General features: G+C 44.1%; 1 protein-coding gene and 1 long non-coding RNA gene across 4 annotated transcripts; both read right to left on the bottom strand.

Annotated features, from left to right (window-relative positions):
* Window positions 1–133: 133 nt before the first annotated feature.
* Window positions 134–2,899, bottom strand: LOC115546777 (uncharacterized). Of its 2 annotated transcripts, XR_003977267.1 has the most exons (4): window positions 2,507–2,899; window positions 2,078–2,377; window positions 1,191–1,320; window positions 134–1,075 (listed from the first exon to the last, which is right to left on the bottom strand). It is a non-coding gene; the product is annotated as an uncharacterized LOC115546777 (long non-coding RNA). The 2 variants fall into 2 exon arrangements; XR_003977266.1 differs by having other exon boundaries at window positions 2,078–2,899.
* A 13-nt stretch (window positions 2,900–2,912) lies between these two features.
* sim2 (SIM bHLH transcription factor 2) lies at window positions 2,913–16,498 on the bottom strand. Of its 2 annotated transcripts, none has more exons than XM_030360513.1 (11): window positions 15,642–16,498; window positions 11,425–11,507; window positions 10,405–10,494; window positions 9,947–10,055; window positions 9,068–9,153; window positions 8,438–8,637; window positions 7,973–8,079; window positions 7,173–7,320; window positions 6,481–6,649; window positions 5,271–5,412; window positions 2,913–4,443 (listed from the first exon to the last, which is right to left on the bottom strand). In XM_030360513.1, exons 1-11 carry the CDS (start codon window positions 15,814–15,816, stop codon window positions 3,647–3,649), a joined length of 2,106 nt encoding a protein of 701 aa, XP_030216373.1. In that variant the 5' UTR covers window positions 15,817–16,498; the 3' UTR covers window positions 2,913–3,646. The 2 variants fall into 2 exon arrangements, with proteins under 2 accessions (XP_030216373.1, XP_030216374.1); XM_030360514.1 differs by having other exon boundaries at window positions 15,505–15,729.
* Window positions 16,499–17,072: the final 574 nt, after the last annotated feature.

Below are 17,072 nucleotides of genomic sequence, written 5' to 3' on the forward strand. Positions count from 1 at the left end.
CTTAATTCACACAAATTTAATACACTCATTGCATTTTTTTAAATATAATGATAAACTGCATTTGCAGTATAACAGTTTTGGGGAATTTCATACATTTACATTTGTATGTGGCTGGCTCTCATATATGACATATGATAATTATATTTTGTTCAACGTATTAATATAATGGACAATACCGTACACATCTGCTAGAAATAATAACTTGAATATACCGACAGCACAAACACTCAAACCAGCGTGTGCTTCAGCCATCACAGTAGGACTGATGGACCTCTGTCTATCGCAGTAGGACTGTAATGGACCTCTGTCTATGGCACTAGGACTTTGATTGACCTCTGTCTATCGCATAAGGACTGGACCACTGTCTCACAGAGTGACCATTGCGGATCAATTTTATTTCAGGATGTTGGATGTTTAGGGAGGAGACTCACTACAGATTACTGCAGTGGCGATTGCTCTATGACTGCAAGGAAAGCTCGGCTTCCCCTAAAAGAGTCAAATCGTCCTAACCTAGAACCATTGGAATAGCCACATGAATGGGCTCTGGTACACTTTTCTCCTTGGTGAAGAAACATGGAATAAAAAATGCAAAACACCAACAACAACAACAATCATCAAATAACTATTCCTTAGAGTTGTACAGGGACTTTTTCTCGATATGAATTGCTATGTTCAATAATGCGGTTGCCACCATATTCCTCCCATAAAAGTCTTATTCGATTATGCCACAAAAATTACATGAGTTTATTGTACATTTTCATAAGGGTGGTGTGGCCTGTTCTGAGCGGTCATGGCTACAACCATAGGGGGAGGGACGGCCCCTAGAATGCCCCAGTACATGTGTTCTAGAGGGACATCAGATAGACCAACCCAGTCTCACGGAAATACGTGACACTGTCACTGTCAAATACAAAGGGCTTTTTTCTCTCAGTGATACCTTTTAAATTTTAGATTTAAACTTAAATTCATCAGTGGGATTTACCAAATGCCTCTTGAGGATTTAGTTGTGCTCAGGGTGCAGTAAGTGGAACGTCCACATTGGATGACAGGGAGCACACAGATGGGGGGAATGTAACTGTAAAAGAGTGCATTAAAGAATAATTAACATCAATAAATATTTTTTTCATGCTACAAACTGATCTAGTATTTACGCATTAAATTCCAATAAATGTCATAATTCAGATAAGAACCTGTAGCTGAGGCTTTGCGTCGCCCTCCACACCCCCCCCCCCTCGGCTTGCCTCGTCTGGCACAGTCACTATTGGAGCCGCATTGAGGTCCTCCACCAGAACGTGCCCGTTTCCTCTCCTCAACTGCTCTCTGTGTGTTGAAATGAAAATTCAATAGTTAAAGGTACTGAAACTGAGACAGGTGACAAATGAAAAACGAAAATGCAACCTAGTGTTTTAGTAAGGTGTTAAACAGCTTAAATTTGCCTAGGCATAGATACTCCATGTCTATGGAACACTACTGGAGGGATGGAGCTCAATTCTTCCAGAACATTTTCCCTAATTTGGTGTTTTGATGGTGGTGGTGGATAGACCAGAATCTCTGTTGAACTGGATAGAGATGTGATGAGTCCACAGGATATGATTTTCATCCTTGTCAAACCTTTCAGTGAGCCCTTGTGCCGTGTACATTTATTTGCCTTTGTAATGAGGAGTTCATGCAATGGCCAACTCTACCATAATATCCCTCTCTCTATAGTTGAAGTAAGACTCTTGGTTCAGACAATGTCTGATCTCATCCTGCATTGACATTCTCAGTCACCTGAGGAATTTTCTGTTTTTTCCTGACCTGTCACACTAATACACAAACATTGTGGTCATCAAATGTCTGTCTTCGCCCGCAATAGCTGAATCTATTCATAGTATTGATATCAGACTTTCCCATATGTTTCAATGCAGACTTTATTCACTTCTGGCAAGCTGAACTCTTTGCGACTGAAGCTCCCGCCATCCATGCTACAATAATGAACCCAAAGTCACTAAGATCATCCAGGTATTCCATTACAGTAATTTGCCACCCATCTGTTTAGTACAAACTGAATGAAATTGAGTGATGTAAAAACACTTACCTTGGGTTCAGCTATAAGGGGGTCTTGTTTCATTTTAAGCGCCACACGTTTCCCCTCTTTGTAGCGGGCAGTCAATGGTATGTCTTGTGGCCACCATTGCAACAGAAACAGACTGACTGACCCAGACAGACAGACAGACTGACTGACCCAGACAGGCAGACTGACCTAGACAGACTGAAAGACAGACAGACAGACAGGCAGATAGACGGACAGACAGACGGAGGGACGTGGCTCTTAAAAGTGCCTTTGGGGATTCAAAATGACGACGATAACGTGTGATGGGGGTTGACTATAAAGGAGCTGCAGGGAGAAAAGAAAAGAACTGTCAACCATCAATCACAAACAAAGTTAGCAGCAATGTGCACTTTTGGTTTGCAAAAAAATACAATGTTAATATTGTACTTGGTATTGACAAACGGCTTACGTTACCCATGAGCGTTCTCTGCCGTTGCCATGGTGAAGACGCAAGCTAGCGGTGGCGTAAGCACTGTCGTCAGTTTTAGCGGGGATTTCCCTCTTTCGCTCTCAAACTCCTATTAAGGGCTGTATGACTATTCGTCTGCCAAATGTTTTGCTTAATATGATAAATTACTTGCATAGTTTAAATATAAGGGCGAAAGTCGTGCTAAGTGACACAAAAAATACTTCCAATTGAAATACATGAGATTGAAATTACGTGTCTCCGATCACGATTGAATAGATGAAATGACGTGAAAGTGTCACGTATTTCCGTGAGACTGGGTTGGATAGACAACTTCTCCATCGTGCAATATCATGCAATAACCCATTGGTTAAACCTCAAGTTGTAGGTCTGCTGGGCCACTCCTCTCCCAAGTCTAAAGGAGCGGGGGCGGGTAGCAAAATGTTGTTAAAGGGGATTGCTCATAATCATAATCTTTTCTTCCTTCAAAAGTGTTACAGCTCCCACTTTATAAAAGGGTTATACACAAGTCTAACAGACTGTTTAAATTCTCATTAGATCAAAACAATGAAGTTAAGGAAAATCACAGGTCAAATTTATTTAGGGGGAATTCCATGCTTGTTTGGTTCCATTTCCATTTAAGGTATCATCAAATGTCATATTAATAATGTAAAATAAAATATGTTAAATACAATATATGCAAGTGAAAAGTGCATTACTAAGAAACATGTTTCTTTTTGGTATCCAACCAGTTTTTTATTTCAAAAAATCTTAACTTGAACTATTTGATTAAAACCAGTTATTTTGGTCAAGACAATGTACTGTATCTTACATATTGCTACAATTCAAAATCCTTACATTATTAATGCTACTAGTACTATTGTATTCTCACATTTGAAAGGTTCTACAAAACACTGTATACCGTCCGTTCAGACTCGATCCCCAAGGTGTTCCTCATGGATGCTGATGGACTGTAACAGCTAGAAGGCCTGAGCGTCTCCCACCTGTGATGCCCCCTCACTACAGAAGGACCAGGGTCTGAACGTGAAAAATTGAACAATTCAAAAGGCCTGAAAGAAGTGAACCCTTGAGTAGACGTCCTCCACGCGGTCGTGGACAACGAGTCGTGCGCCTGTGCTCCTCCTCGGTCAGCTCTCGTTGGTGATGATCACAGATGTACCGACGTAATGTGGAATCTCGCGTTGCCCTCCTTGGGCGGGGCCTAGGGCGGGGCTTAGACTCTTATTGCTGTAGGACACCACGTCATTACCGTGGCAACCGTAACCGTCTGCAAAATGGCCCAACGCGGTGTAGGGAGGCGCTTTCACGGCGCTGCTGCGATTGCTGAAGACTTGGTGAAGGTTCAAAGACACGTACGGCGGCTGGGCGGGTCCGCCCATGGCCACGCCCATGCCCATTCCTATCCACATCCTCCTCTCCTCCTTCTCCCGCGCCCCGGCCTCCTGCTCCTGGGCGGAGATCTGCTGGCCGAGCCCGGCGGGGTGGTGGTGGTGTAGGTATCCTTTGTAATGGCAGGACGAGGACGCCTCGGGCGCGGGCAGCCTCCTCCTCTGGTCCAGCAGGCGTTGCCTGGGGAAGGTCTGGGCGTGAAAGGGGCGAGGCTGCTCCCTAATGCCCTTGCTCAGCACCAAGCTGCCGAACAGAGGACACGGCAGTGGAGCGCCTGCCCCCCCCTGGCCCTCACTCTCCCTCCCCGTGGGTTTGTAGCCGTGCTCCGGGCCGAACGCCGCCCGGCCGCCCCCCTTGGTCACCCTGGCGCAGGGGTGGAGTGTGTCGGCGCCCGCGATGGGCCTTCTCCTGACCGGCGAATGGCTGGGCTCTGCCTTAAGCAGGCCGTCCCGGTGCTGCAGGGCCGTGCAGCTCGGCAGCAGCTGGTGGGCCCTGGCCGGCTCGGGGTCGGTCCAGTAAGGAGCCGCCTCGGGATCTGAGGAGGGAGACGGCAACAGCCAATGAGAACCGAATGTCCGATTACATTCCTGGCCTGGGAGTTTTTGACAGAGACCAGGGAGGGGAGATAGGTGCTTTCCCCATAGCGGTCTTCGCGTGAGTAGGCTAACAAAACAGACTCTAGGTTCAAATGGGTCTGGCCTTCAGTAGACTTTCTCTGTATTTTAAGGAAACTGGAAACAAGGGGTTACTCGCAGCATTTGGACTCTGGCCGAGGTACTGCACCGTCTCCCCGAGAGGTTCTGCTATATTTTGGTAGGACTGCTGGATCTGAGATTACCACGTGGAGTGTTTTGCCTTGTGCTACCTGCCCTTTGTGTTGACCTCCCTCTCTCCCAGGGAAGGGAGCTAGGAAAACTAGGGGTAATCTGTGCATAGCACACACGAGTAGAAAACCCTTGTCTAGAGACACTAGGTAAGCGGTGTACACCACCTGTGAACATTTTGTGTTACTGTTGCTGGCTAGGCTAGCCTGGGTTTTGGTTCTTTTCCTTCTCAGGAGCTCAGATCTTTGGTGTTCTTTCAATAGGTCCCCTTACCATTCCCTTTGTGATTCTACAGCAATAAATATACTTTTACTTTTCAGTTGTGTCTCTTCAATGTCTTCCACCTCTGGTTGTCGTGTTAGTTACTTTACCCATTACATCTATTCAAAGGAGCGTAACATACGGTCACATACATTTGATATACTATATTTGAATAATCCATAACTCGACAAAATGCTCATCTTAAACCAACGTATGATTGCATAGATTTGACGTTTTGTATATTAGTATTCGTTGACCCGGTAACCTAGGGCCTCACCGTGGGGGGTGTTGAGGCTGTGGTGGACCCCGCGACCCCCCTCTCCCTCCTCCAGGTGGGCCGTGGTGGACCCGCCAGGTGTGGCGCCGTGCACGCTCTCTTTCCAACCCCCCCCCTGTGGGGAGCAGCTCAGCTTGGCAGGCTGGGGGGAGAAACGACGACCACGGTAGGGTGAGCCGGAAATAAAAGAAGATGTGATTATTGAGGCAAAAGATTCCTATTCTAGTGTCTTCCTACGTAGAAACATAGCCCTGTAGCACTGCTCTATGCTAACACAAATACATTTTGAATATAGACGTCGAGTTGTTGGGTAATGAAAACGTGGATACATTACACACCATTTGCAGAGATTCAAAAGTCTACCTTTTCTTTTTGCCCGGGTTGGCATGGTTGTTCATATATTTTAAGCGAAAATGGAAGATGGTGGTATCGACCGAAATGTGTTTTTTCTGTGATACCCGAAAAGACTTATGTAAGTATGTATGCTTCACTAATGTGTGACAGGCTTTTTGTTTTGAACGGAGCTCTTCAAGATGTTTCCTCCAGCGGTCGTGGTTCAGATCTGTCAGCATCACTGGTGTTGTTAACGTGCAACACCACATGCACGTTATCTACTGTTTTCTAAAAGCTACCTTTTTTTAATGTTTCGATGCCTTATTTGGGACATAAAAGGACTTTATTACAACACTTTACAGAAGGCAGATGAAGCATAGGCTCCAGTCCTGGTTCTGATAAATGTGCTCAGGGACGAGACGAGACGAGACCCTGAGACCTTTGGGTCACTCTTGGGCTCGGTGTGGATTTACACATCGTTTTTTGGAAGCTAATTTTTTATTCTAAACCGAGTAAGATCAACGATCACGCACACACACACACACACACACACACACACACACACACACACACACACACACACACACACACACACACACACACACACACACACACACACACACACACACACACACACACACACACACACACACACACACACACAGGCTATAGTATGGACTTGGCTTCAGTCAATCAGCCTAATTCCTTCTTCTTCCAGCCTTCCTAGCATCCACATACAGTGTAATGCTGAAAACTCTAAAAGAATAATACAGAATGATGTTATATTATGCAACATTATGGTAATACATTGTTGAGGTTGAAAAACACGAACACAATGAATTCAGTTTAAACTAGTTGAACTAGAACACAGTCCTACCGTGGGGTACGGGGCGGGTTTGACTCTGGTTTTGACCTTCAGCGTTCTGGTCTTCAGGTGTTTGTGATGCGGTGGAGGAGGAGAAGCCAGGCTTCTCTTGTAGCTAAGGCCGGACCTGACGGCCGCGTTCTGTTCCTGAGACAGCGGCAGCTCCTGGTATTCAACATCACTGAAACATAACGAGCCACATTGTTCTCCTTGTACTGGTTGAATGGGACGATGGAGAAGCTTTTTCTTTAGCGTGCTTCATCAATGTGTGATCACTCGCTTTCTACTCATCGTTGTTACAGCAGAGATACCCAGCCCCGGTCCCTGGACCCGTTAGAACCGGGCCTTGAAATATTTCCAGAAGAGGTTAAAAAATATATAAATATAAATGATGTCATATTGTTTAACTCAGTCTATACGAGTCATGTTATTTCATCCAACATATAAACTCCATACGCTTATTTGTAGGGGCAAAAGGGAAACATTTTGTGAATTGTTGTGAAAGTTTAAATATTAGCATATTCAATTCATACAGTTTCATTGCTGTTGCTTTAATTGTTGTGAATATGACACATAAACAGTAAATTTGAATGCCTTAATGTGGGTCCTCCACGGAAGCGTCCAAGCTTCAATGGAAAATTCTTTTAACATACACTCATTCAAATCTCCTTGAGAAAATGAAGCTATGGCATGCTCTGACTCACGTGAGGACGTAGTTGATACTGACGATGCAGTGAGGTCTGGAGGAGCGGCTATTGTGGACGATGGTGGCGTAGCTCTGCACCCAGACCCAGCCTCCACGCTTCGACAGCAGCCGGTAGTACTTAGTGGTCACCTGGCCCTTTACCAACACTACGGACATACCAAAAGACAGCAGCCGGTAGTACTTAGTGGTCACCTGGCCCTTTACCAACACTACGGACATACCAAAAGACAGCAGTCGGTAGTACTTAGTGGTCACCTGGCCCTTTACCAACACTACGGACATACCAAAAGACAGCAGTCGGTAGTACTTAGTGGTCACCTGGCCCTTTACTAACACTAGTACGGACATTTGGAAAGACAGAAAAAGACACGTATATAATAAATAATTAAAGATACAACAGAGGCACCTATGTTAGCAATTTCACACATCATTAATCAAACTAAAAGCTTGTTTAATGATGTGTTGTACATTATTGTACTCAAAGGGGAATATTGCACATTTGCTTATTCATTGATTTGTTGGTATATATGCAGCATATGTGATGCTTGATATTGAATTAAATCAAAATATATTTAATACGTCTAATAGAGCTGTGCATGCTTACACAAATATATCCTCATCTTATTTTCAGTCATGATGTTTATTACACACACACACACACACACACACACACACACACACACACACACACACACACACACACACACACACACACACACACACACACACACACACACACACACACACACACACACACACACACACACAGCCTCTTGTGAGAGGCACTGGTCCACTTACGGAGGTGGTGCGCGGAGCGGAGCTGGAAGACGTCACAGCCGTGGACGTGGTGGTAGAGCGTCTTCTCAATGAGGTCCTGGGGCTCGTATCCCGTCAACTCAGCCACCCTGTCTCAGCATCAGGACAAACATCACACGTTACAATCGGAAGATTCGATCTTCATATTACCTGAGCCAAAGAGATGAAATAATAAATTGAGGGTGTTAGATTACCCTGATATTCACAGCTGATACCTTCCTGTATCATCAATCAATCCATCTGCCCAACATGTAATTCAATGGTAAATGGACTGCAATCCTGTAGTGCCTCTCATTCACACACATTCACACGCCGACGGCGATGTCGACCATGCAAGGCAGCAGCCAGCTCCGGGGCAGTAGGCAGGGTTTGGTCTGCGGCTCAGGGACACCTCGGCACACAGCCACCTCTCCTCTCCTCGTTGCCCCCAAGTGCTCCTGTTCACACCTGGAGTCTAGGAAGATGAGCTTGAGGTCCAGGCTGGCCCGGAACATGAACATGTTGCTGTGGAGCTTGATCTCCGTGATGCCGCTGGGGGGCAGCGAGTTCCCCACGGCGACGAGACCGACGATCTGATACCAGGCGTCGTAGAGCGGCAAATCCCTCATGTACTGCCGCAGCTTCAGGTACCCGCTGCAGTGGATCACCTGACCAACGGCAACAAGAAAGGTCCATTTCTTTAGCTCTTCTAAACCTGCCTCGTTCTGTTGATGAATTAAGAAATGTAATTAAATCCGAGGTTTCCTCCAATGGCCTCCCGCTCCTCTCATCAGATCAGGTCCAGCTTTTTCTAAGCTCATTCTACGTGCCGCAAATCCCCCTTAACAGCACCTTGGAGGATTGGAATCCCCTTTCCTGCTAAAGGGATTTGCACTCCTAAGTCTCCAGGCCGCCACCCAGCCCCGCCCGCCAGTCTTTGTCGTGTTCTCACATAACTCAGCTCTCTGGTGTCTCTCTTCAGTCTCTCTTCTGTCACATCTCTGCTCCCAAACCCCCCACGACCACCAGAGCCTGTCTGATGTTCACATCAGGACTGCAGTGGTTCCTCTGAGCGGTTTCAGCGAGGGCGTGGCCTACCTTAAATCCTCCACATGTTAATCCGGCGTTGCGCTTCGCCAGCACACACTTCATCCTCAGGAAGAAAGACCGCTCAATCTCATACTCTGTGCACACAAAAAGACGTAGAAGGATAAGGGCATTATAAATTTTTTGAGAGTATTATACAGAAGCAATTATATGACACACTTGAGGTTTGATATGAGTGAGATTTCTGCAGTTCATTAAGGCAGCAGGAATAAGTGTACAGTATGTGCGTTCCATTGAGCATGCGCATCTTAGCATGTCCCAAGTGTTGCATTATGCTGAGCTTGCTGGAACAAGTACAGTTTGCAGTAATAGTAAAAATCTGTTAGTTATTCAAGCAGTATTTCGACTAGCCATTTCAGATTCGCTGCCGCTTCAAATATTAACAAAATGCACATAGAATAGGATGAATCAGGACAAATAATAAAAGAGGTTACTTTAGAAAATGCCGTCTTGTCACTTGCCAGTACAAATGTTTTATTTTTTTAGTACTAGTGCTCAATGAGAGGTTCGCTTTCGGGGACCATTTCTGCACACGGCCCCAACAAACATCAACAAACACCAACCAACACCAACATGGGCCCAGTGCTCCCAGTGCTCTTGGGTGTCGGATTAGGTTTCTCCCTGGCGAACAAGTTGAATTGGCGCTAGCCCGCTAGCCAACATCCTATCGCTGGCTGTTTGTTGGGCCAGTGTGCAAGCACTCTGCTTCCCTCTTGACAAAGACTATACTATGGCTGATGTTTGTTTTTTTCGGCGAATCTGCAGGATTAACTTGTTTTGTTGACTTTGTACATAGCAAGCGATGGGGAGAATGATATTTAAGGAAAACATTGATCTGAATGGGGGACTTCTAGAAGCAGGGGTCTGGACCTTGGGAGAGGTGGCAGTGGGGGGCTTTCTGAGCACTGAGGACAGCAGTCATCTCATCATGGTCCGCTGGGTGGATGTACTCGAAAATACTGTTTCCTGTTAGCTCTACCTGGAACACACACAATCACACCGCACACCCTTCACTACTGTACATACTGTACATTTGGATTTTCAGAATTACAGGTTACTGCCTCGGGCAAATTGTTTGGTAATCTGTGAAAAAAATATCCGGGAGATATTTGTTCTTTCTTTGATAATTTGAAATACGATGTGACGAAGATAATGTGGCCTCTCTTTGTACGTCTTCATCATACTATAATTAAGGAAGCAACTTTAGGCATAGCGATATCTCGCTTGATGTATTATGTTTTTTAACGGCCTTGCAAGTCAGTCAAATATTATTTTTAGACTCAGGACATAAACCGCTGCAGTTTTACAGACATATGTGGAAATCTTACCTGGGACAGGCCAAGATGGACGGATGCCGTTTCAGAGATGTACATAATCTTTCCGTCAGGAGCAACGACGAATACAAATCCATCGAGAGTCTGCAGAAAGTATAAAGTAAGTTGTTATTTAATTATAACGGCCTATTGTAGGCCTTTGCATGAATTGCATGTGAATTCAAACATCATTATTACGTGATGGACTAATCTCCAAGACTTGATGCTGAGTCGAGGTGATGATCCAGTGGACTAATCCTAGGGCTAACCCTTACACTTACCCTAAGGCTAACCCTACCCTAGCCGTAACCCTAACCCTAGGACTCACCCTAACCCTGACAAAGGTCTGATTCAGAGCAAAGTATATTATAGGTTTAACCGTCCACACTTTACACTTTCCCAACGTGTACATGGGAGATTCTATATGATATAATTTAGGATAATTTATATAGGATATTATAATACATAATTTTATATTTTATTTATTCTGCCCATTATGACAACAGAAACCTCATGTTGAGACTGGTTCTTTACATCAACGCTACGGTCCAGGTCCTCTGCAGCTGGGGACATTGCCTTCATATGCAGTGCATATGGGTGGAGAAGACCCTATTTCAAACAACTATGTCCCAGTAAGCCTAGCAACTGAAATCACCTCCCGTTAAATAGCAGCCTCAACTGAGTGCTGTACTGTCGTTTGATCAGAGTCTTTCCATCTTGCAACTGTGGAACATAAGCTTTTCTTCAGCTCCTTGGAACAACCTGTGGCAAGAAAGACCCTAGAGCAACAATTTGGTTTGGGAAAATTGCCTGACTAGAGGTTAAATAATATATATCCAGCAGTCCAGTCTGTTGGACGCTAACCCAACAGTGAACAATTTCTCGTTCATATTATAGTCATAATCATTACCATCAGCTAACATCAATATTTTTGTTAGAATAGCATAGCAACTCACTCCTGTGTTAACAGGGTAAAGCAAACTGTATTTGTTTATGTTTATACTGTATAGGACTTGGTTGTGTGGTTGCTTTGACCTGCAGGAGATGGGAGCCCAGTTCTTTGGCCATGTTGTCCAGATGGCTCCCTCGTGAAGCCTGGCCCCAGGCGTCACCCAGACCTGGACAGGAGAACAAGACGTCTCATCCCCCAACACTGCTGGAGTGTATGAGGGTACTACCCAGCCCATGCATGCATTAACTTATAATAACCGTATAATAACACAGCCTGTACTATCCTGTAGTATATTTATGAGCGGAAACACCTTATGACCTGATATCCTTCATACACCGTTGAATTGCCTCTCAATTATAAATGAACCTTCAAAACCTATCAAACAACTTAACCTTATGAAATAGAAACAAGTATGTGAGTATATATTTACAATAGTATATTTATATTATTATTTATTTATTTTTAAGCGTGATTCAGTCCGTTTTATTCCATGCGCCGAATATTTTTTTTATGAAATGACTGATGATCAGGGCAATCAGATTTAAATGATCATTTCGATTTAACAAACTAGTAACTATTTTTACTACTTTACTTTCAATAATATAATACTACAGGAATTTAGACAAGAAGTAGGTATACAAAAAGTTGTCTGTGAAATAATCTGCCTCTGCCAAACCACTACAAAACATACACACTAAAGGATTGCAGGCCTGCACAAGGACGATGATAAATATGTCTAAACAAGTAGATTAATCCTCACACCAGTCAGTCACACCCTAACCTAACCCCTCAAGGTTGTCAGCACTACTTCTCATTGCAGAAGTAGCCTACACAGAATATACAATATGTGCTTTTTTTCTTATACTGCTGCCTAATCACTTGATATGTTGTATGTGTCCATTGTTAGCGCAAGAGGTAGAGCGGGTTTTCTTTTAACCAGAAGGTGGCTTGTTCGATTCACGGCTCCTCCTAGCTAAGAGGTGTCCCTGAGCAAGGCGCCTCACCCTGACTCCTCCCGACGAGCTGGCTGTCACCTTGAGGGGTCGACTCCACCTTCGGTGTGTGAATGTTCATATGAATCGTTGTCAGTCGTAGATAAAATCTGCAATATATATACTGTCTATATAGATAGATTATTATTTCTCCAAGTGCGATAAAAATATGTCATCCCATCTAATAGGAATCCGATTTTTCCCTCAATAAAGGCTTGTCTTGTTGGCCTCGTTTCTGGGTTTCAGTCTGCCGCCTGTTTGAGCAAGTTGCCTCCCCCCTAATTTCTCTAATGACTTGTCTGTTTGGATGAAGGCCTCTCTTCCTAATTGACCGCACAGTAATTATGGTAGTAGCGGCGCAGCGCTTATTGCTCTGAGGCGCTGCTGTGTCCATCGGTCGCTATCATTAAAATGTCACGCAGATAAGGCCTGGCCTACACTAATCAGTAGAATAATATCACTACACAACATCCAAATAGGGCACTTATTATATTGTAAAGCTGCTGTCACACCGCCACGCGGCAACTCGCCGCCTCCATTCAATGAGGGAAGGGCGGCAGCGGAGAGGCGGTTACAAAAGCGGCTGTAGACCAGATAGCGGTTGCCGCCCACGTGAAAGCGCCCAGATTTTGCACTACCGCTCAGCGATCCCCGTGTTGAAATGTTCGGCGGCGGCAGCAACAGCGTTTTAAAAACGCCTGGCCCTTCACACCGCCGTGCTGAACCATCCGGCAGCGAGGCGGTTATCAGGGCGGTTGCCGCGCTGCGGTGTGCAAGCACCAGATAATAATGAGGCAATTTTCACTGACAAACTCGATTAACGAAAATAATTCACTGCATGATTATTATATTAAGATTATGAGATTGCATCATTGCCTCCAAACATTTCTGGAGGGAAATATAAATAAATATGAAAAAAAAGATCCAATGACCTAAATAAAAACAGATTATAAAACATAGAGACATTAAATATAACAGGACAGGGCGGATAAACATAAGCAGTTTATAAACTTTCTATAAGAGTTCCTAAATAGTTTTTCATATTCATCCAAAGTATGAATATGATGAGTTATGACCCCTTGGATAGGAAATGTCTTGATCGGTGGCTTACATTGTATCCTTTTACGCAAACAACAGGTGAGCGCAGAGCCCTCTGACCGGGACTCGAACCCATGCAGACAGTCTCTAAACGCTGCCATCTGCAATATCAAACTGAAATATATAGGCCATGCTGACGGGTAGGCTGCAGAAAGAGCAGAGGAATGGACTGTTAGCCTAATGGAAGCAGGAGTCACCCCTCACCCATGTGTATCCATTTGGTGATGGTCTTCTACTTTGCGACGCATCCGATCTGGGTGAATGCAGTAACTTTATCAGTACAGTAAAGGCCTGTGAATCCACGTTGCATCTGCAAGTCAATTTAATGTCATTTAGTTTCATCCACAACAACAAACTGCTAATCCCATGCACGCGTCCTGGTTGTCCCTTTCTGGGACGAAACGTCCACAGACCAACACCGACCACAGCGTCTGATGCAAATAGGCCCCTGAGCTAATCCATCCATTTGAGCCACATTCTCATATTATAGGCCCACCCAAATGTTTAACAGAAGTTTTTCTTATACTTCCTAATCAATAGGATTTATAAAAAATTAGATTTCAGAGGTTTCCAGGGATTTATAATGAGCCACTCGGGCAATCCACCCTCTTCAGATAGGCTAGCTTTAGATGGCCCGTAATAAAGGGGAATCGTCCAGACTCAGAGATCTCTTAAACCAAGGCCTGTAGTCTGTGATGGCCTCTTAGTCTGAGTGGATGACCAAACTGATAACAGGACTTATGGTCAGAGACATGGATGTTTTTAAGTTTGAATAAATTAGTATCTTATCTGTAACCTATAGCAACTTGAAGATCTATTTCACCAGCAGGAAGCACGACAAAGATTTTCTTTGAGTTGGTTCAATCCATAGCCCGCATTTTTTGCATTGCAGTAGCTAATAACAGCATCGGCAGACAGTTTCAGGGTGGCCCCAACATTAAAGGCCTTGTGCTCCTTGACTTTATGAGTAATGACAGACCGTTTCGAGAGCAGGAAGGACCTGTTTGTCTGGCCTTTCACCTGTCCAAGGGCCGGTCCGAGGCTCCACAGCAAGTCATTAATCATCTGGTTGATGTGTTTGGTCATTTGAAATGGACTTAAATCAACACTCAATCATTGGGCTGTAAAACGTGAGCCTTTCAAAGGTAGAGCCAGGGAGATGATTTGACTTAGGCTACATAATCAATCATTAGACGTGATATTTATGAAATTATTATTAATAAGTTATAATTAGCAATAATAACAATACTATTACTAATCCTATAATAATAATTGATATAATATTGCTACAAAATAACAATCATTATATAATAATGTATAATATAATAATCGTATAATAATAAGATTACTACAATCTTAATTTATATCTTAATTAAGCAATCTTATTATAATGTGTATGTAATGCATATTAACATAAGATATTAATCTATCAATACAATATCTGCCATATTGTAGAAATTACATCATAGAATAAACTACGGTAACAACATTTTTACAAAGAGCTATATTAATTCATGTTAGGCCTAATCATTTTGAATGAAACGATTTTGTAATGTGCTCGCTCTCCGGTAAAGCCCTGATCAGTTAATGAAAAACGTTTTGCATATTTACTACAACATATTTATAAAATGTCCAGTGAGATTCAATATAATCGCCCTATTTATTTTCTGAAACAAATGATAATAATAATAATAATAATAATAATAATAATAATAATTTACAAACATGTATATTAGGCATGCATAGGCTAATTATAATTTTTAAGATACAATATGGCAGATGGTTGATTATTATTTTATGCTATATGATTACACTCATACATTATAAATAAGATTGCTTAATTAAGATATGATTGAAGATTAATAGTAATTTTATTATTCTAAGATTATTATATTATATATTGTATAATTATTGTTATTTTGTATTAATATAATATCAATTATTATTATAAGAAGCAGTATATTATTATGACAGATATGTTGACCCCCTAACGGAGACCCCAGCCCTCTCTGGGCCCTCTCAGCCTCCTACCGTCGGGGACCACGGATCTCCTCCTCAGGTATATGGTCCCACCGTCGGGGAACACGGCTCTCAGCCTCAGGTAGAAAGTGTCTTACCATCGGGGAACATGGCTCTCATTCTCAGGTAGGAGGTGGCCTTACCATCGGGGAACACGGCTCTCATCATCGGATAGGAGGTGGTGGTCTTACCGTCGGGGAACACGGCTCTCATCCTCAGGTAGGAGGTGGTGAGGCGGATGATGCTAGCCTTGTCCAGCTGTGAGGTGATGGCGGAGGGCAGGGGGAGCAGCTTGGCCAGCTCGTAGAACTCCCCGTTCTCCTTCTCCCGGCGCGTCTTCGCGGCGTTCTTCGATTTGTCCTTCATCTCTTGAAGACGATCGAGTGATGGAGAGGATCTGTGCTTCTTCACCGGAGGTCTTCAATGCCTCACCAGTACATGTGGCTCTGACCCTATAGGAGGCAGACCCCCAAACCCCCGGACTCAGAGTCCCCCGGGTGAGGCAGCATCATGTGCGTCCTGGGGCTTGATACACAGAGAGCAAGACCAGCGGAACCACTCTCTGCGTCTTTATTCGTCCCTATATTTGTTCCTTTATTCGTTCCTTAATTCGTTCCTTATTTGGTTCCTTTATTAGTTCCTTTTGAGAACACGTGCTCCGGTTTCTGCATTCACGCCTAATCAATTGCCTAATCGATCTAATCCCTTTCTTTTGCACTGATGGTCCGTGTTCTTCGGCATTCGGGTGGGCTTTATTGTCGGCATGAAGTCCGCCTGAAGCGTAACCGGGACGTCCAGGTGCATCAGACCCGGAGCATGACGCACAGCGGTCACCGGAGTATTGAATAGCTTCGAAGATGTATAAGTTAAAATGATGTAAGTTCAGCTGTCAGAGACGTGCAACAGCAAAATTCCCGTCAAGGCTACAGCTGAACGGCAGCGGCAGCAGCAGCAGCAGCAGCAGAGACGCTGTAAGGAGGGCGTGAAGAGCCTCTGGACTGGGGAAGGTCTCCTAAAGGCTGAATGGTGCTCCAGACAGCTGAGCCCATAGGCTGGGGTATGCAGCTTTTTTCAGAACACACGAGATGACGGGTGTGTGTGTGTGTGTGTGTGTGTGTGTGTGTGTGTGTGTGTGTGTGTGTGTGTGCGTGCGTGCGTGCGTGCGTGCGTGTGTGCGTGCGTGTGTGTGTGCGTGCGTGCGTGTGTGTGTGTTGGCATCGCCCTGTGGCTTTTAAATTGCGTTCCGACGCTGGTCGGGCCTATCAGCGTAATCCCCCACTCAATGGATGAGAATCCTACAAACGGAATTGTTAACTTCCGATATTGAAAATAAAATCGCAATAACTCTGCGTTGACGTGTGACCTAGGTTGATAAGGATATCTGTTGAAGGTCCTGGCTGGTGTTTGGCTGACAGCTTCAATATTAATGCACGTTTTAGGTTATAATGCAGTAGGCTATTAGTCACACAACAATGGCACAGGCTAAAGGTTTGAATTATATTACATGATAAGATTGGTTAATTCAAAGTGATTTAATGTTGCTTAATTGCATTGCATGCTCCCACATACATACAAACTTTGAAAAAAGTCTTATACATAACTTTTTTGAGTGAGATATGCAT

This window comes from Gadus morhua, chromosome 7 (assembly GCF_902167405.1).
Source record: "Gadus morhua chromosome 7, gadMor3.0, whole genome shotgun sequence".
Lineage (NCBI taxonomy): Eukaryota > Metazoa > Chordata > Actinopteri > Gadiformes > Gadidae > Gadus > Gadus morhua.